Source organism: Kockiozyma suomiensis, assembly GCF_038497685.1.
Source record: "Kockiozyma suomiensis strain NRRL Y-17356 unplaced genomic scaffold V2V93scaffold_10, whole genome shotgun sequence".
Lineage (NCBI taxonomy): Eukaryota > Fungi > Ascomycota > Lipomycetes > Lipomycetales > Lipomycetaceae > Kockiozyma > Kockiozyma suomiensis.
The window spans coordinates 134,851-152,872 of NW_027117673.1; the positions used below are offsets into that span (position 1 = coordinate 134,851).

Here is an 18,022-nt window from a genome sequence, read left to right on the forward strand (position 1 = left end):
CTCCTTACAGTATATTCCTATATTATCTATGTACATACATCTCTATATATTTATCACTCTTATTTTACACTCGCCAGCCAAAGCAAATCAGCGGTTTGATAATCGGTTCCGGGATTTTCTGCACTTGAGCTTCACACCTTTTGGCATCTTCAATATTGCCCATGTTCTATTATCGAAATTAGCATTCATCATACTTAGCAACCAAAAAAAAAAACATACTTTTGACACTCGAGCCATAATCATCATCGACATTCGCGCAATCTCAGCACTATCGCGGTTAATTTCATGCGAAGGCATCGCCGCCTCGAAAGCCATCTGTGCCCAATCATATGCCTCCTGTTCTAATTTAAGTGACAGCAACACTTCAGAAATGTAAAACTTGGCCTTTGCCTCGTCACCCGTTGTGGCCCGAAAAACCTGCTCAGCCTGGTTGCGAGCATTTTTACCTTCAATGCTCGCCTCCTCTGTATCGTACAAAGTCTTTAATGCTCGAAGTAAAGTCGTCAGGCCCTTCTCTTTCTCGCCCGCTTTGGCATACAACGCGCCCAACTCGATTTCGGCGCTCAGAAACTCGCGATTCGAAATTATCAGTCCCTTACTAGCAAGCATCTCATCCGCAAAAGTGGCCGCCGCATCTAGAGATACCAGGTCCTCACTATGCTGTAGCAAGAATTCAAGACTACCGGCGGCCGTCACTGCCGCTTGAGCATATTTTATAGCGCCTGGAATATCCGGATCTTCTCTACTCCACAACAAGGCGCTGAGACCTCTACATGCCGCAGCCGTATGTGGATTAAGTAGACTAGAACACTTCAAAGCAATATTGTATGCATGTTCAGCATCTTCAATCTCGCCAAGAGCAAAAAGATAGTCGCCACATTTTGTATACAGATAAGCCAGTCCTGATCTGAACTTGTCGTCTTTGTTCTCAAGGTCAGGCAATGGCACTGCAAGCACTCCTTCTGCTGTCACATCAATAACGCCTTCCTCCTTTAAAATACTCGATATTATCTTTTTCGCAAACGGTAAGAGACGTTCAGGCGGTGAAAGCATTGCTTCAGAGTACATCAGCGTTCGATAATCCTGTCTGCAGCGCTTCGGGAATGATCTAGGCGGGGAGTCAATTGCGTCACCTTGAAATATAGTAATCGTTTGTGGAATCCAGATTCCAAGAAACACGACAGCAACCAGACCCATGAGTGCAGCCGAGCCCAGCTTGTAGCCTGATAAATTCCTGTTAGTAAAGGCCGCGATTGAGAGAGATTGAAAGAGAACAAACTGTACCCATGAGCTGAGAGCGCGTCATGCGCACATAGTCACGCTCTTCCAATTCTAATTCACGCCTGAGAGTCTGATGAAATTGTCTTGTAGTTGTAATATTGCTTGTCCTCTTCAATAAGATAAGCGCTCTGTTGCTGCTAATCCTACTACGGCTGCTCGCTGCTGTCGCCGTCGGCCGGACAAGCATTTGCCAAGAGGCTGTCCGTGAAGGCAACATTGTGAATTGCAGAAGCTCTACTTTATCTTCAAGTATTATATACAATCAGTAAGAACTGTCTCAGCAAAGCACAATATAGGTGCGGTCGATATTTGAATTTTGATAGGTTTGGGCTGATAAAAACCCAAAATTATTTTAATCCCAACCAGCAAAAAGCGTTAATCACATTTATCGCTCTCTTCAAGACTCTTCACTGCCACGACCACCTCACCTCTTTATATTAACAATGCCAGCAATACCAGCCAAACGTGGACGGAGAGTGCCAATTCCAATACCTACAAAACGACGACCGCCTGTTGAGCTCGTTGTCGCTGACGAGCTTACGGCGGCTCCTTCGAGTGCTGCTTCATCACCTGCCGAAACTATTCAACGCTCTGCTAGTATTGTTGATGCAGACAATACGACGACAGCGACGGAAACAGAGACTGCAAGGAGTTTAGAAGAGACAATAGAAGAGACTACAAAAAGGACTACAGAAGAGGCCTCGAAAAATTCTGCAGAACAGACCACGGAAAGCTCTACAGAACAGACAGCAGAACAAACAGCAGAGGAGCCAGCAGAGGAGCCAGGAGAGAATGCAGTGGCTCAGTTCTCAGCAGGAAGCCAGCATTCGCATCCCTTACTGGCATTCCCTACGCCTACTTCGACTCCAATATCTCTTCGTCTTCGAGCAGTCTCAGTTCCAGCTCCTCAGCTCGAACCTGCCCACACGACACGAGAATCCTCCGTTGACTCAGTGAGCACCAATCCTGCTGCCGCATTGACGCTTCAATACCCGAACCGACCACACCGTGGCCGCCGTGAACGCTCCCTTTCGCCTATTGACTCTGAGACGCGAGAGATTGACGTTGACAATATTAAAATGGCGGAGCTGTGTCGGGATATTCACATTGGACGCACAACGCCTAATTTCGAGAAACTGAAAAAATTGAAACAAGACGAACGAACCCGGAAGCGAACCGAGCAAGCTCAGACTGCTGAAGAACGTCAAGAGCGTATTAAGAAGCAAGAAGAAGAAGACGAAGACCGACGGAAGAAAGCTGTCGATATCGTTGAAAAGGGTGTTGGTGGGAAACCTTTATTGAAGCTTCTTGAAGGCGGCAAAATCGACATCGATCAGGATACGTTACAGGTTGATCGACATGCTATAGCGAACGCTGGGCGGTCTAGTGGCGAGGCCGTTGAGGAAAGTGATCTTATGCGAGTTGTTAATTCTGCCTCGTGGTCACGTCGTGAACGCGTCGAGCGATGGAGTACTCTCGAGACTAATAGGTTTTACGAAGCTTTGTCGATGTGGGGAACTGACTTTGGATTAATTGCGCAAATGTTTGGAGGACGCAGCAGACGGCAGATCAAGAACAAATTCAATGCTGAGGAAAGGAAGAATCCTGGTAGAGTTCATATAGCGCTTAACCATCGGATACCTGTTGGTATGGATTATTTGGAGAAGAATAAAGTGGAGACGAACAAAGTGGAGACGGTTGAATAGTGAATTATATATTATTTAGAAGAACCTGGATTTGCGTTTGTTGCGGAGTATTTTTGGTTTATTAGTGTATATTAGTTGTATTTATAATATGGTGCTATAATCTTTGGATTAGTGATACTTACCTCCTAGAACTGGGCTTCAAACACAAAGACACTGCTTTTTTTCCTCCCAAAATCTACGTTCACATGGCGTATAAATCTCAATTGTAATTTCCTTTTCACCCAGCGACTGCCTTTGTGGCTTTCCAGAGATATATTGATCCTCGATCGCGTTCCAATATACGTGCTCAAGAAGAGAGCCATACTCATCGCTTTGCCAAACTATGTTAGTTTCTTCAGTTAGAAAATTGCCGCGATCAAGAACAGATTGATGGAGGAACTCGTTTGTAGTTGCTGCGACTCGCGGTTTCTTTGAATCTGTATAACCCAACACTGAACGGTATCTGATTCCGAATTTCGAACTGGCTTCTTTCGAATTGTCGTTTATTGGGCCTCTGTACCATACGTTACCATCATGACGCTCTTCACGATTACCTTCGGCAGAAAAAATTCTCATATCTGTAGTCATTCTTCCGTTTTGTATATGTTTAATCAGAAATTCGCGATCAAACTCTAGAAAAGGACACACTTGAGAGACCATCCATATTAACGGCCCATCACTTAGAACATTAGCTGTCTGTGATTTTTTGTCGGACGTCGCGAAATGATTCGAGTTTTTTAATACTTTACGGAGCTTGCCTCCCCAAATATTGACGTGTACACCAGGGAACCAAACTTGTTTGAAATCTTTGGGGTCGACGAACATGCTGTTGGCGAGAACGGTTTGCGGGCCTCGTCTAGTGCAAGTGCATGGAATACGTGCAACACCTCTGAAGCAGCCAGTTAGACTGATAGCTTACGTTTGTATAGCACCAAACTCACGGAAACGGATAGCAAACACGACGCGTCTCAAAGATGCTGCGGCTTTGCACTTGTCGCGTCCATCCAAATTATGAGTCTAATCATGCCATTACATGCGATGGAAATAACCGATAAGTAATACGAAATGTGAAAGAATACAGACACATGATTCCTAAAACTCCTCAAAACTGTCCCTCCTTTCTCCAGAATTCAAGCTCAAACAAAGAATAACCTTCAATCTCTATCTCTTTCCCAAACGATCCTCGCGGTTTTCCAGGAATTCCAAGATTATCATTTGCATACCAATACACATTTTGAAGGGGAATAACATGTTCAATATCTTTCCAATCAGTTTCGGAGTCAGGTCTCAGAAACAAGCTGCGATCAAGGACAGATTGATGGAGGAATTCGTTTGTAACAGATTCCGTTGTGAGACCTGTTGGATCTGAATAGCCCATCACCGAGCGAGGATTCTTTCGGTAAAGTATATGAGAACTAATATCAGCATAGTTGTCATTTAACGGACCTTTGTACCATACATTTTTTCGATCGCTGGCTGCATCGCTTAACTCAAGTTCCCGAGCTCTTTCATCACTCGAAACACTTCCAGCGCGAATATCACAGTGCAGGAACTCGATATCGAATTCAAGAAATGACTTCACTTGAGCAATCATCCAAATTAATGACCCATCACTAAGAACATTAGCATTCATTGCCTGCTGCTTTGTAGTGGATGCCTCTTCCGCTGCTACAAGATGATTAGTGCCTTTTACCGCTCGGCTGAGTTTACCTCCGCCGATATTGGAGTGGACTCCAGTAAACCAAACTTGCTTGAAATTATCAGGGTTAGCGGGTTGATCGAAGAACCATAGCGTTGGTGAGAATGGCTTGCGATCCTCGTCTAGTGCAAGTGCATGGAATGCGTGCAACACCTCTGAAGCAGCCAGTTAGACAATAATCTCTCAAAAAAAAAAAACGAAAAATCAAAAGGCTTTCTTACTTTTATTCAACTGTAAATTCAAGAATGAGAACTTTTCGTAAGAGACTGGAATTTTCCATCCTGCAGCTTGAGGAACTCCCAACGCACCAACGGTATCAAAGCATCCGATCGCTTGTATAGTAATATCATCTTGAATTAAATACCCATCCTTCTTCAAAGATTCAATAAATAACTTCAATTCTTTCTTTTTTTCGCTGTTGGTATACAACTCAAATAGCTTCACAAAGCGGGACATGCCTTTCCTCGTCAATATCCCATTGTCGGCAATCATACCACATATTGAACGCGCCATATACGAGCCTCTCGAGAATCCAAAGAAAAAAAGCTCGTCTCCTCTTGAGTAATTATATGCCAAAAAACTATATGCATCTTCCATTATATCAATAAATCCGGTGCCTATGGCACCCTGTATCAACTTTGTAAACCAATTTCTCGTTTCAGAGCCGACGCCAGGGTGATAGTATGAGATTTGACTAATGCCATCTTTTGTAACTGGAAGTAAAGCACGTGCAAGACGAGTTACATTTGTTGGATTTTCATTACCGGGACGAAGAGAATTATCCCATGTTCCTAAGAGATTATTAGATCAGATCGATGAGCTCTATGTAGCTATGAAGCACGCGCACCATCACAGAAAAGAACCAGACGACGCCCTGAAGGTTTTGAGGATGGACTGGTCATTGTCTAGGTTATCCGACGATAGCATATATAGTGAACAGATGGAAGACAGTAACCGGGCGCCGTTAACATGTATGTAGATCATTTGAATCGATAAGGCAACGAGATAGCGTTGCGTCTTCGTGGTCGTTTATTTTTTTAATATCACATGATTATCAAGATAATTGAGATGGTAGCGAGCCAGGGCTGCTCTAAAGGAAACGATTGGTTGGCCCGTACAGATATTACATGCTAGGGGCAAGGCCAAGGAGAGCTGGCTGAATCGATCGTTTTATTTAGATAGCTAGTTATTAATTAAGTATTCGCAGTGAGCCTTCGTCTAGCTGTTTAGATTGCTGGGAGTCAAGTGTTCTCATTAACAAATTAGAAAGACGACTTGTCATGACCCGAGCGACATCGAACGACATCACTACTAAAGAGACTGCATAAATCTAGCGATAGCCAAATAGTTAATAGAAACACAAATAAATACATAGACTCTTAGAGAAATATGCAAAGACTATCTTGGATTTAGGGACTCGAAAGAAAACTCCCAACGCAAATTAAAGCTCCCAAATTATTTTTTCAATTGTCTCTATACAATCTCTACACCCTCTACACACAATGAAGCCGCGTCGCCCTCACAGACAGCGCAGTATAGCGCCAAATCCTCATAGCGAATTCAACAAAGCAAAAGCTGCTCGTAAAGCCAAGGCTGCGTCGAAAGCATACATCGCAGCACCTCAACGTGCAAAGAAACAGAAATTGGGAAAAGGTCAGGTCGCACCTATTTCCAGCAACACCGCATCCGGAACTCATGGCAAGGCTATGCAGTTTTGTGAGGCATCTGATGAGATTTTGTTGGTTGGAGAAGGAGATTTGTCGTTCACCAAAGCGCTTGTGATGCCGCCTCGTTTACTGTCGCCGGGAAAGATCACTAGTACAGTGTATGATTCGAGAGAAGAGTTATTGTCAAAATATCCTGACACCGCCGACGCGAATGTCAAATTCCTTGAGGAATTCTCGGGAAACAAGAGCACAGAAAAGAAATCAGATGATGAAGATGGCTACGACGACAATTTATCAGACTTTTCAGATTTCGACAACGACGATACTAAATTAGGCACTCAAACAGATGAGAAAATCAAGTTACTATTCAATGTCGATGCCACGGCTCTCGAGAAGACAAAACATTTACGTAAACGCAAGTTTGGCTGTATCGTATTTAATTTCCCGCATACCGGCAGCGGCATCACAGATCAAGACCGCAATATCCGTCAAAATCAGGGTATATTTTTTTCTTTCTTTCTTTGTAAAAAATACCAGCGACAAGCTAACGATTCGCAGAACTTCTTGTCGGTTTTCTGAAATCTGCGACGCAATTACTTTCCCCCACCGGCGTCGTGGTGATAACGCTCTTTGACGGCTTACCATATTCTCTCTGGAACCTCAAGGACATCGCAAAAGCCCTCCATTTTGAACTCGTTCGCAGCGGAAAATTTGTCTGGGAGGCTTATCAAGGCTACACGCATCGACGCACATCTGGAATGGGCGACACGACTAAAAGATTCGACCAACGGGACGCAAGGATGTATATATTCAAAATTAGAGATGAGAATGCGCCCTCGAATAGGCAGTTACAGGCTGCATCGCGGAATAAAAAGCTTGAAAGACTAAAAGGGAAAAAGAGAAGACGGCCTGAGCCTGAGAGTTCGGGTGATAGCTCGGACAGCGACTAGATAGTTGAAATTTAGATTTATATTAATTTGTATTATAATGCCAACCATACAGAGGTATCCAGACCTAAGAAAGCATCTCACAAATAAACACAATATAAACATCCTACTCTTCAATTGTAAAAGGTCAACTGGGGAAGACTCGTCGGAGTACTTTCTCATCCCACTCATCACCAGTCGTCGGATCGCGTACTCGTCCTTTAGGTAATCCTGCCTTGTCAGAGAAAGTCAGTAACGTCTGACGTCCATAAATGCGTCCATTTGGAAGCATGACCGGCTCAGGATCAACCATACTCCGCACATGATGCGCGTATGGTAACGGTTTTGCCAGCTCACTTAGCTCAGGTGAGCATATTGGACAAAGCGAGGAGTTGTAGTTCGAGACAAATGTAATTGGATGGTTTCCGACTCGACAGGAAGGAGTTTTTAGGGCTGAAATGCCGGCGGAAAGAGCGATTTGGAGAAGTGAAGGCATAGGAATTCCCAGCATTTGATGATGTGTTGCTACAAACGAATCGGCCAACTTCTGCCACCGATCAGGCGAAAAAAGATCCTACCTCAAATCAGCATTTGATTACAGGAAAAAAAAAAACGAAGTTAAAAGTACCTGATATGGACTTTCCAGTTCTTCAGGTGTGGAAAATGCAAGCATGCCAGCTATTCTAATCACCGAATCCAAATGTTCGTCCGCAATCGGAACTAAATACTTACGATAATACATAATGGCCTCGATGGTCTTGCCAGCTCGAATAAATTCGACGTATTGCTGAAGTCTAACTTCGAACTCAAGGGAGCTCTTTGCCTTTTTAAGGTAGCTTTTGTTTTCTTGACACCAGGCTAGACAGTCTTCGGTGTGGCCATCTCGTAGAGATGTCTCGATTGCTTTGCATTGGATTAAAACTTCCAAGTCTACGAGATCCTAAAATCAAAAACCTGTTAGTGGGTTGTAAATCTCAGGTAGAGAGACAACATACATACAGCGATTTCTGGGTCAGCTTCTATTAGCGCCTTCGCAGTTTCAGTGTACCCATTACGCAAGATATTGTCCGCCAACAAGCGATTCATTCTAATCCGATTCCATTTCTTATAATCCTGGTCATCAAGACTATTAATCGAATACAAGGCTTGCAAATGAGCAATTCGAGCCTTGGATTTCCTCATAAGAACGTCTTCCTCAGTTTGTAGAGCAACCATCTTTCGCTTGAGCCCTTGTAGTCGGGAAATGATGACGTCAAGTTGCATGAGTGAATCATCCGGTGACGCTTTTCCGTTGTTGCAAGACTCCAGAGCTTCGGAGGCAGCGTTATTAAGAAATGTAAGGTCTCGCTCGAGGTATCTCTGAGAAGTCTTGAAGTTCTGACGCATCTGCTGTTGCGGCAGCTTAAGCAGCGCTTGCTCCTATGATCCTCAAAGTTAGAAAACTGCTTTTATATTAGCTTTTCAAAACATACCAGCAATATGTGGTTCTCTGGATTGAAATCCTTCGACATAGATGAGAAATCAAGATATTTGGTGAGATGTATGTGGGGAAGTGAATGAGTCGCGAGACTTTAGGTCACCGAATCATCCAATGCGATTTGCACGTGATCTCACATACTCGTAGCTCAGACAAGAGCAGTGAATTTCATAGTTTGTATAGATTTAAATATAAAAGTTGTATTTGGTATCTGTATGTAGGAAGCCTGTATTGAAAAATGTCGTCTTGTTTTAAAAGACTCGAGAAATATTAAAGATAAAGACGCGTCTTATTACTATTCAGAGCGCGTCAACACGACTCACCTAAACCAACGCGTTAATTTCTCCATCTCTTCGACATTTCATACAGCAGTATTCTTTCTCGATTAATATCATAATTTAAGAAGACAGTATTGAAGCAGGATTGAATGCCATGACACGGTTTGCGTTCACCATAAATGCCGGTAATCACTTTAGAGACTGGTCTCGCTGCGTGAATGCGCTAGCTAGAATATCTGACAAGATTTTAATCGAGGCGCGCTCAAATCAAGTGAGATATTCTCATTATCGTCAGATAATCATAATTTATCATGCGGAAACTGACTTTAAGCCTGTTTTGTAGATCAAATTATGCAGTTGCAATAGTTCACGGTCTGTGTTTAGCTTTATGGAGTTCCAGGACGAGTTCTTTGATAAGTACACATTCAAAGCGACAGCAACGACAACATCAAAACCGTCAGCAACAGGATTTCAGGCTATTAATAAAGTTCCACAAAATGTTGCTATAGAAGTACAAACGAGGTTTTTCGCCTCGATATTCAGACGACACGAAAAAGATCCAACGGTAGACAAATGCGAGGTATATCTTGATAATTCGATAGCTGAATGTCGACTAGTGGTCGTTCTTCGATGTAAATCTGGTAAGAAAGTCTATTACTTATTATAATTTTGAAATAATTAACCCTCAATTGCTAGGAGCTATAAAGACATACCGTCTTTCCTACGAATCGGCTCGAGCGTACCGCGTCCTTCACTCGATAGACGACTACCCAAACTCTTTCACAATCAAAGCCCACATTCTCCATCAATACGTCGAGCATACTTCGGGTCGCGCTGAAGCCTTTAGTATGAAATTTGCCCCGGACGAAGTCATTTTGACTAGTTTTACAGAGATCGTGCGAAAATCGTCATTTGAGGTTTTGAAGCAGCCTTTGCAGACGGCTATTCATGTCAACAGTCTTGATTTTGACGAACTGTTGACTAATGAAGATGATGAGGTCGTGTTTAGTTTAAAGGAATTTAGGGTATCGTATATGGTTTACAAAAATTTAACGAAAGGAATTCTAAATGAATTATCTAGACACTTGTGACTTTGGCTGATAACCTCGAGGCAGTAATCAAAGGATCATTCAGTGAAGCGACAATGCCGATCATCTTCGAATTTGACATTGAGTTTCTGAAATGTGTTTTCCTTCTCTTCACTGGCGAGCCAATATCTGAAAACGATCAAGGTCCCCCTCGTAAGACAAACACGAGGCCAGCAGAGCTGGCAAAGCGTGTACGAGTTGCAGAGCGAGAAGTTGATACTTCCTACGAAAGTGTTAGACCTCACGAGTCGTCGTCAGCGGATGGAGATCACAATAGTCCTGAGAGTGGGAACAGTCCAACACATAAGCGTCAACGCACCTCATCTCAAAGCAACCCAGAAGTCCTACCCCCTCCACTACTACCGAGACTCACACTTGCATCATCTATTCCGTCTCGTGAAACTCAACAGCAGGAGACCACGCGCACTGCAACGAACGAAGCTGATGCGATAGTATGGGGTAGGATTGACGGACACGCAGCTATGACAACTTTCATGCATGCCTCACAGGAGGACGCACCGTCGTCTCCGATGGAGAATCCGGCAAGAGTTTCCGAAAAAAATGATGAAGATTTGCTGTTTGTAGCAGAAGAAGAGAATACACAGGCGTGGCGCGATACGATCCCGCCTACACAGTTACCGTCGCAATTTGCTATGGTAAGTCCTTGCTACATGTCCAGCTCGTGAAATCATGCTAACTCGCTGTTTATTTACGTTAGGGAAAACCACTTGAAGATCTATAAAACAATTTAATATACACTATTTACAAATTACTCGTTAGTCGTCATCGTCGTCGCGTAACCTCGCAGCCATACGCTGCTGTAACCTTCTATCGGCGCGGGTAACTCGCGGCACCAAGTCCTCATTCGCGCCCTGCCGCTCATCAAATTCAAGAGCCGGCAACCCTTTTTCATCCATTCTCTCTGTATATTTTAAATGTAAAGCCGAACCCATTATCGTGCGAGTTTTAAAGTACTCGTGATATTTTAAGAATGCGTCGCGTTGTCGTAGCCTGTCGCAGGTCTCTAGGAGAAGCGGAATTCCGTGCATGTCCATTTCCTCAGATGAAGGGAGCGTGTAGAGATACGACTTTATAACGTCTTCTTCTATCGAGTCTGGATCTTTGATGGCGAATACTTGATCAGGCGAGAAGTATAACGGAAGACTAAATGCGGAAGTAAGGATCCGGTAGACAAGGTATATATCTTCCAGGTTTGTGCTTTTAAGGAGTGCCCGAGCAGCGTTGAGGATCAACTTACCACTCATAACGACTCTTTTGACGGGCTTTGTACGACTTCGTTCGGCATGCCTTACGGCTTCAGCCCATATCTCGCGTACTTCATCTGCCAGTGCCTTGTCGGTGCGAGCGGCGTTTGAGTATATGCTGAGAATCATACTATACGTTACGCCATCGGGAGATATCAGGTCTTGAGTAACGTCAAGGATCTCGTACATGGCATTAATATCACCTGCCTGTCTTGCGACGTTCAATGCTGATGTGAGCAATATCGGCTCAAGTTTGCACTTTCCGCTGCGGACAGCGTACGCAAGTATCCTCTTCGTCTTTTCAAGAGCTGTCGGCGTTGACGCTACATTATCCGCCAGACCTTCGAACAGGGCCGTGAATGTAAACCCGTTAGGCACAGCTCCACGTCTTCTCATCTCGTTGAAATACGAAATGGCGGCATTGACTTTCCCTTCGTGCATCACGCGGCGGATAATGTAATTCCATCCTACGGTAGCGTTCTCAGCGCCTCGCCGCGCATTCTCGAGTGCGTCGTCAGTTCTACCCTGAGCGAGGGCCTTTTTTATGTACTCAGCAATCAGATATGGATCAGTGATATATTTACCGTTGCGATCGTGCGCACGGCCTTTATAGCTATTTCGAGAAGTTTTAGAAAGAGCCTTTGCCGACGAGGTTGATGATTTGCGATCTGGTTCGATTTCGGTGTCTGAGATATCGTTATCTGCGTCTAATAGATTCTCTTGAAGAGGAGCGCGCTTTCGAAAACTTTGAGCGGTAGAAAAGACTTTAGCAGAAATTTCTTGGACTTTCGATTCAAGATATACGTCCTCGGGAGACATCATTATTCTGCCTCGATCCGGACGATGATAATTTTTGAACTCCGGTTCTTCGTCATCTGTCTCACTTTTTTTTGCTGTATCTCGCCTCTGATTACGATCTCTATATTCGCTATGTGATCGCGATTTATTTCCACCTGCTTTAAATAATTGTTGCCGTCCTCCATCTCTTGCAAACTTGAAATCACTGTCTTCCTCTGCGTTTTCCTGGCGTCGATTTCGAAGATGATACCCCTCTTCCCTTTCAAATTTCGATTTATATTTCTCAAAATTGTTATCTCTATTCTGTCGTTGTTGTTTGTATTGCTGTTGTTGCTGCTTCTCTTTCTGATGCCTCGGGATCTTTGATTGATTCCCACGTTGTTGCCAGTATGCACTATTCAAGTATGCCGAATTTGAGAATTGGAACCGTTGTTCATGAGAAGGGATTATTAGTCGCAACTGCACGCGCAGTCGTGACCGCAGCATTCCTTTTTTTCTCTTTCTTTCTTCCTGAACCGAAAAAAAGTGTGTATGTGTGCCAATGAGTTTTAGTGTGTATTCGGAAGAACTAATTTGGAGATATGATTTTTTTTTCAGGGGGGCCTTGATGAACTCCCAACGTAAATAATTCTCTACTATGCTAAACCGAGTGAAAACACGTCTCTATTTTATGGTTCACTATTTGTGTGTTGTTTTTCTGCTGGAATCTTTGAATTCTTTGAGAATGTCATACCTCTATTGACTAGGCTGGTAGATGAGACAGTACATCAAACACTCGCATAGATAAGAAAGAATCGGAAGCAGCTATATTCTAGTATACAATTACAACACTAATAATACACAACTATTGAATTTGAAAGAAAAGAAAACAAAAAACACAATGCCAACGCGCCATGAAGAATGTCTAGCCAAAACTGAAAAGAAACTCAAACACACAGAAAATGCATTTAATCGCTCACTTTTACAACACATTTAAAAATACGAACTTCCTTCCGAATCCCGCTTCGAATGTCCCTTTTTAAATAAAGGTTGTTTATCCGAATTTGCTTTCTTCTTGTCATTGGAAGCATCAAACGAAGCACCCAAATCATCTTCGAATTTATCTTCGTCGTCGAACGTATCGTCAAAATCAGCCCTATATAGATCCTCACGCTGGTATTTTGCCTGAGTGGCAAAATAATCTGCCGCATTGGCATCGTTGAATCCCAGATCGTGCTCGTCAAATCGTGTACCTGATCCTGCAGCTGCGGCCGCGTTGGGATTCTCAAATCTCTCGGTCGAAGAGTATCTGTGTGCTCCGGCTAACGTCGTCAGACCACCACCAGCGAGCGGGGTAAGCGGATCGTCATCGATTTCTTCATCGGGAAACTCGGGAATATCTTGATCGTCGTAGTCGTAGTCGTAATCTTGCTGCTGTGACTGATACTGGGAAGAGGAATCTCGAACGTTTGAATCTCTACGCTTCTGTCGCGTTGAAGCTAGAGAGCGAACGGCGGCTGTATTGATGTCCGTGAGCTCGATGTACTCGTATTGCCAACGGGAACTCTTACCGGATTGCGAACTTGGCAAGAAGTTCCATTTTGCAATAAGGAAAACCGTGGTGGCGAGCACGGCGCCACCAATTAAATCAATAAAGTAATGGTGCGTGAGGTACATCGTCGACCACCAAATCCAGAACACGTAGAAAAGGAAAAGCGGGGATAGTCGAGGAAAGACATGAGATAAAAACATGCATTCAAGAACCGAAAAGCCAGAATGCAATGAGGGGAATGCGCCAAAGACAACGGGAGAAGCACCGAATGCGGACGAGTAAAGATCGGTACCAAAGAGCTGATCGATTCGCGCGAGACCGCCAGGCGAGCCCGACATTGAGTAATCTGCTGGACTGAATCCATTCTTGACTTCGTACCATGGCGGAGCATTAGGAAACATAAGCTGGATAAGAACACCGGTGAGGTTCATGTAACCGAACGAGCGCGCGAAGCAAGGCAGAGTACCCGGCGAGCCAAAGATGAACACCAGACCGGCGCATACAACAGGTCCACCGTAATGCATCACGCCATACGGCAGCCAAGCAAGAACGTCAAGCACTGAATTAATTCGCGATGACAAAAGCGCAGACAGATTCGCGCCGTAGAAGACAGTCTCAAGCGTTGGCAGGACCGAGACCATGATTGGCGGACGCCACTCAGCGGGAATATAGGTCGCCGACGTGAACAAGATTAGCCAACCCAAGACTGGCAGTGCAGGTAAAAGAATCTGCGAAGTGATTGGGATAAGCAACCCCAGGAACAGCAAGAACGTGAGTATAATCTTGACGGCCACAGGCGGGCTGTCAGCGACAAGCACCGAGAATAGACCGATGAAAAACAAGACGACGTACTGCAAATCGTAAGCCGACAGCTTGTGAGCCCTCAATGCGCCGATTGTCTGCAATATGTTAAACGAGGTCTCGATACGGTAGATTGGAGGCTTGACGATTGACGCGGCCGACATGTTTGTGCTGCTGTTTACGTTTGTTGTCGGCAGCTGTTCGGCAGGCGCCGGAAGCAGCTTGTACTTTAGCCGGCTTAGCATTGCGCGATAGGATTATAATTCTTCTTGAATCTGTCTGTAGAAGCAAGTCGCTTGGATTGCTGACAGAGCAGACTTCAAGCGAGACCGGGAAAGAAGTCAACGAAGAAGAGGGTAAGAGGAAGAGGAGGCGGAAAGAGAAAGAGGCGAGAGTCTCCGCCTCCGCCGCCGCCGCATTCCTTGGCCGCTCGCATTTGCCGTTTACGGACAATTGTCGCGCTTATCTTTATCTTGTATCAAAGAATCTGCAATATTTAATACTACAGCCAGAACGAGTTGAATTTCATTAAATGCACCGTCGCAGTACTGAGAAAGTAAAGTGCACTTATTATATTATATAATTGATGATTCATCAGAACCGCTGCAGGTGGCAATATGCCGCAGATTGTGCGGCTGAGGTAGCTAGATTGAGAAATTATATCCCCGAGTTTATTTCTGTAATTGTCATCATCATGTATATTGTGTTTAGGATGTGATATTATAAGAGGAATTGGATTTGAATTGTATAGTTGAAGGATGTAATGCTACACTACTATTTACAAATCATATAAATATATATAGTATATTCAAATACAAAGAACTTCTACTTTTATCCCTCTGTTTATCCACTATACTACACAAAAAAAAAAGCAATACCTGTAAAAAGATCCCATGCATCAAAGGCATTCATAGACATAAAAGACATCTGTAAGAGAGGAAAATCAGAGACAAAAATATACAAAGAAAATTGAAACATAGAATATACACGATCGAATAAAATAATAGAAACAAAACAAAGGTCCAGCAGCTCTTGTGTGAGATGCAATGCAAATATAGATTCTAATCCCGTATCCAAAACAAATATCCTAACCTATCCTATCCCATAAAAAAAATAAAAGCATAAAACCATCATAATTACAATATCCAAAGCTCATACAGTAATGATATAAGAAACAAAAGGTATTCACTCCCTTGTAACGCCGCTGATATAATAACCAGCAAATACACTCCAATGGAAATCTCCAAGTAAACAGATTCTGCCTGTCAAGATCGCCAGCTCCGGAGCAACATCTCTAGCAGCTGAGACCGAATTCTCGGTACTGCTCGCGCTCTTAGTAGCCGCAGTAAAGCACGCGCGCACACGTTCTCGCAAATCGTTCAATACACGTTGTTCAACTAGTCTATAGACGGTCGACTCGGCATTGCTATTGCAGAGATTAGCAGACAACCAACGAGACGCCAACGATGTGACGGCGGAAAGTGATGGACCGCGAGTTGGGAAGCGATCCTTGACGCGCCGAGCGATTTGCACGGCGATCGACTCGGCGCTGGCAGGCCAGCGCATATGTGTTGGCGCACCAGGCTCGCGCTCGTCACTGTCGTCAATTGAAGAGGCAACGAGAATTAAGAGCTCCGCTTTAAGCGATTCGAGATCATTCTGCGAAGGAGCCGATCCTGGGAGACACGAGGCAATGAGCTGTCGATAAAGGGTAAGACACTGCAGCAAGCATGAAATCTGAGCAATATCAGACTTTAGAGACCGCAAACGGGAGACGTCAAGCGCAAACGTAACCGGAAACTCATCCTTCTTACCGATCGTGCTAGATGCGAAAAGTTTGACGAGACCAGACACAAAGGCGTCGATGTGCGTCTGCTTCTTATCGCTAGAGTCGTACTCGGACTTATACCACTCAACCGCCTGGCGCACGTCGATCTTGCGTAGAGCGACTCGCTGCGCAAAGTAATCTTGCTCAAACTCAACCGCGGTCTCAACAAGCAGCGGCCGCAGAGTTCTAATCTGATGGTTGGCAACGTCTAGCTTCATGGCCTCGAGGATAGTAAAGACAAGTCGAAGTCCCTCGGTAAGCTTGGTAGCGTCAGCGGCAGCGGCGCCGGCGACGATGCACGAGAGCATCTGATCGACCCAGGCATCGCGCATAGGCGCGCAGTGCGACTTGAAAATGCCAGCCAACCACTGGGCAAGTTTGACAAAGTCGAAAGCGCCGTGCTGCAACTGCTGCAACTGAAGCTCGACATCTAGAACCTGCTCGATTTGCGCACGATCGTGGAAGGGAAGTAAACTGAGAAGGATATCGCGCAGAGAAGTCATGATACCAATGAGCTTGCTCGACGAGTCGATAGAAATCGAGCGTTTACCTGCCGCAGCGTATGCTTTCACCAGGATATCGCACTCGTGGGCGACAGCAAGCCAGTATTGATCAGCGAGAGCTTTTTTATGACGGCCACGCTCGCCGTCAAGGTTGGGTCTAAACTGCAGCTGCGGGTCAAACACGATATCGTGTCGCAGCTGCGGGTTTTTGAAAATTTCCTGCAGATCGAGTTCGCGCAGGCCCTGCACATTGACAGGCGGCGCATTAGCCGGCGAGACGGCAATGGCAAGGGGTTGTAAGAGTGCATCGATACGCTTGCTGCGATGCGAGCGGTGATGGCGCGCCGAGCGGTGATGATGGTGGTGTCGGCGACGCTCTTTAGGTGCCCAGTCGTCAGAGGCGGCTGGAGAGAGTGAGAGCACGGAGATGTCAGGAAGAGACTTTGAGCGCATGCGACGATACGCTGTAGGGGGATGCTGAGTACGCTCGGACTCTTTATATTGCGAAGGCGAGGAAGGTGTCGACAGGCTAACGCTGCTCTCTCTTGCGGACTCTCTGACAGAGACGATCGGGGTCTCAGTAGGTTCCTGGTCAAGTTTGAGCCGCTTGGCAGCCGAGCCAGCGACGGCAAAGACCCGCTTGTTGGAGGAAGGGTCAACTGCCGCATCGCAGTCAAGGTCAGGTTGTTGCGACTGCGACTGCTGCTGCTGTGGCTGTGGCTGCGAGGCCGGAGTCGTCGCGGCCTGCTCGTCCGAGGTCTGGTAATTCATGACGGGGCAGTCGGTGGCGGCGGCCGCTGCCGCAGCGGCTGCGAGGAGGGAGGAGCGGCGGGAGGCCGGATGTGCGTGGGCATGGGAATGAGCATGGGCATGGGGATGCGGATGTTGGGCGAGCGGGAGGATGGTGACGGGCTGCGGTTGCTGCTGTTGCGGCGACGCCTGCTGCTGCGGCTGTTGCTGCTGCGGCGAGGCGTGCTGGTCCATGTCTGCGAGAGACAAAGAAAAAGAGGAGAAAGAAGAAGAAGATAAAGAAGGGAAAGAAGAAAATAAAAGACGAAGACGACTGGAAGAGGAAAAGAAGGCGAAGCGGTGTTGGCGATGATGGAGCGGAGAGAGTCTTTCTTATATCAGGTCGGCGACGCGAGGCGCGCGTGACGACCGAGTCGACTGGAGTCGGACGGTGGGAGACAGGCTG

At 45.4% G+C, this 18,022-nt stretch overlaps 10 protein-coding genes across 10 annotated transcripts; 3 read left to right on the forward strand and 7 right to left on the reverse strand.

The window, feature by feature from the left end:
- On the reverse strand, positions 1–1,605 carry V2V93DRAFT_372360 (uncharacterized protein). Its single transcript, XM_066910725.1, has 2 exons — positions 220–1,605; positions 1–166 (listed from the first exon to the last, which is right to left on the reverse strand). Exons 1-2 carry the CDS (start codon positions 1,195–1,197, stop codon positions 65–67), a joined length of 1,080 nt encoding a protein of 359 aa, XP_066764631.1. The 5' UTR covers positions 1,198–1,605; the 3' UTR covers positions 1–64.
- Positions 1,515–3,113, forward strand: V2V93DRAFT_372362 (uncharacterized protein). Its single transcript, XM_066910726.1, has one exon. The coding sequence runs from the start codon at positions 1,725–1,727 to the stop codon at positions 2,985–2,987; it is 1,263 nt and encodes a 420-aa protein (XP_066764632.1). The 5' UTR covers positions 1,515–1,724; the 3' UTR covers positions 2,988–3,113.
- On the reverse strand, positions 3,012–3,898 carry V2V93DRAFT_372363 (uncharacterized protein). Its single transcript, XM_066910727.1, has one exon. The coding sequence runs from the start codon at positions 3,789–3,791 to the stop codon at positions 3,126–3,128; it is 666 nt and encodes a 221-aa protein (XP_066764633.1). The 5' UTR covers positions 3,792–3,898; the 3' UTR covers positions 3,012–3,125.
- A 170-nt stretch (positions 3,899–4,068) lies between these two features.
- V2V93DRAFT_359882 (uncharacterized protein) lies at positions 4,069–5,567 on the reverse strand (the record flags this gene model as incomplete). The annotated part of the gene is made up of 3 exons (XM_066908110.1): positions 4,069–4,820; positions 4,887–5,456; positions 5,513–5,567. The coding sequence occupies 3 exons, from the start codon at positions 5,565–5,567 to the stop codon at positions 4,069–4,071; spliced, it is 1,377 nt and encodes a 458-aa protein (XP_066764634.1).
- A 217-nt stretch (positions 5,568–5,784) lies between these two features.
- Positions 5,785–7,373, forward strand: V2V93DRAFT_372368 (uncharacterized protein). Its single transcript, XM_066910728.1, has 2 exons — positions 5,785–6,831; positions 6,891–7,373. Exons 1-2 carry the CDS (start codon positions 6,168–6,170, stop codon positions 7,280–7,282), a joined length of 1,056 nt encoding a protein of 351 aa, XP_066764635.1. The 5' UTR covers positions 5,785–6,167; the 3' UTR covers positions 7,283–7,373.
- Positions 7,159–8,769, reverse strand: V2V93DRAFT_393784 (CTLH/CRA C-terminal to lish motif domain-containing protein; the record flags this gene model as incomplete). The annotated part of the gene is made up of 4 exons (XM_066912501.1): positions 7,159–7,832; positions 7,887–8,198; positions 8,258–8,677; positions 8,731–8,769. 4 exons carry the CDS (start codon positions 8,767–8,769, stop codon positions 7,407–7,409), a joined length of 1,197 nt encoding a protein of 398 aa, XP_066764636.1. The 3' UTR covers positions 7,159–7,406.
- Positions 8,770–8,945: 176 nt separating this feature from the next.
- V2V93DRAFT_337142 (Rad9/Ddc1) lies at positions 8,946–10,223 on the forward strand (the record flags this gene model as incomplete). The annotated part of the gene is made up of 4 exons (XM_066907745.1): positions 8,946–9,284; positions 9,357–9,654; positions 9,710–10,038; positions 10,095–10,223. Coding segments are annotated over exons 1-4 (873 nt in total), but the record flags the coding sequence as incomplete, so codon positions are not given.
- Positions 10,224–10,814: 591 nt separating this feature from the next.
- V2V93DRAFT_372374 (uncharacterized protein) lies at positions 10,815–12,797 on the reverse strand. The gene has a single exon (XM_066910729.1). It carries the CDS (start codon positions 12,648–12,650, stop codon positions 10,878–10,880), a length of 1,773 nt encoding a protein of 590 aa, XP_066764638.1. The 5' UTR covers positions 12,651–12,797; the 3' UTR covers positions 10,815–10,877.
- A 46-nt stretch (positions 12,798–12,843) lies between these two features.
- On the reverse strand, positions 12,844–15,004 carry V2V93DRAFT_372376 (uncharacterized protein). Its single transcript, XM_066910730.1, has one exon. It carries the CDS (start codon positions 14,739–14,741, stop codon positions 13,137–13,139), a length of 1,605 nt encoding a protein of 534 aa, XP_066764639.1. The 5' UTR covers positions 14,742–15,004; the 3' UTR covers positions 12,844–13,136.
- A 282-nt stretch (positions 15,005–15,286) lies between these two features.
- On the reverse strand, positions 15,287–17,928 carry V2V93DRAFT_372378 (T-complex protein 11-domain-containing protein). Its single transcript, XM_066910731.1, has one exon. It carries the CDS (start codon positions 17,809–17,811, stop codon positions 15,682–15,684), a length of 2,130 nt encoding a protein of 709 aa, XP_066764640.1. The 5' UTR covers positions 17,812–17,928; the 3' UTR covers positions 15,287–15,681.
- Between the last annotated feature and the right edge of the window lie 94 nt (positions 17,929–18,022).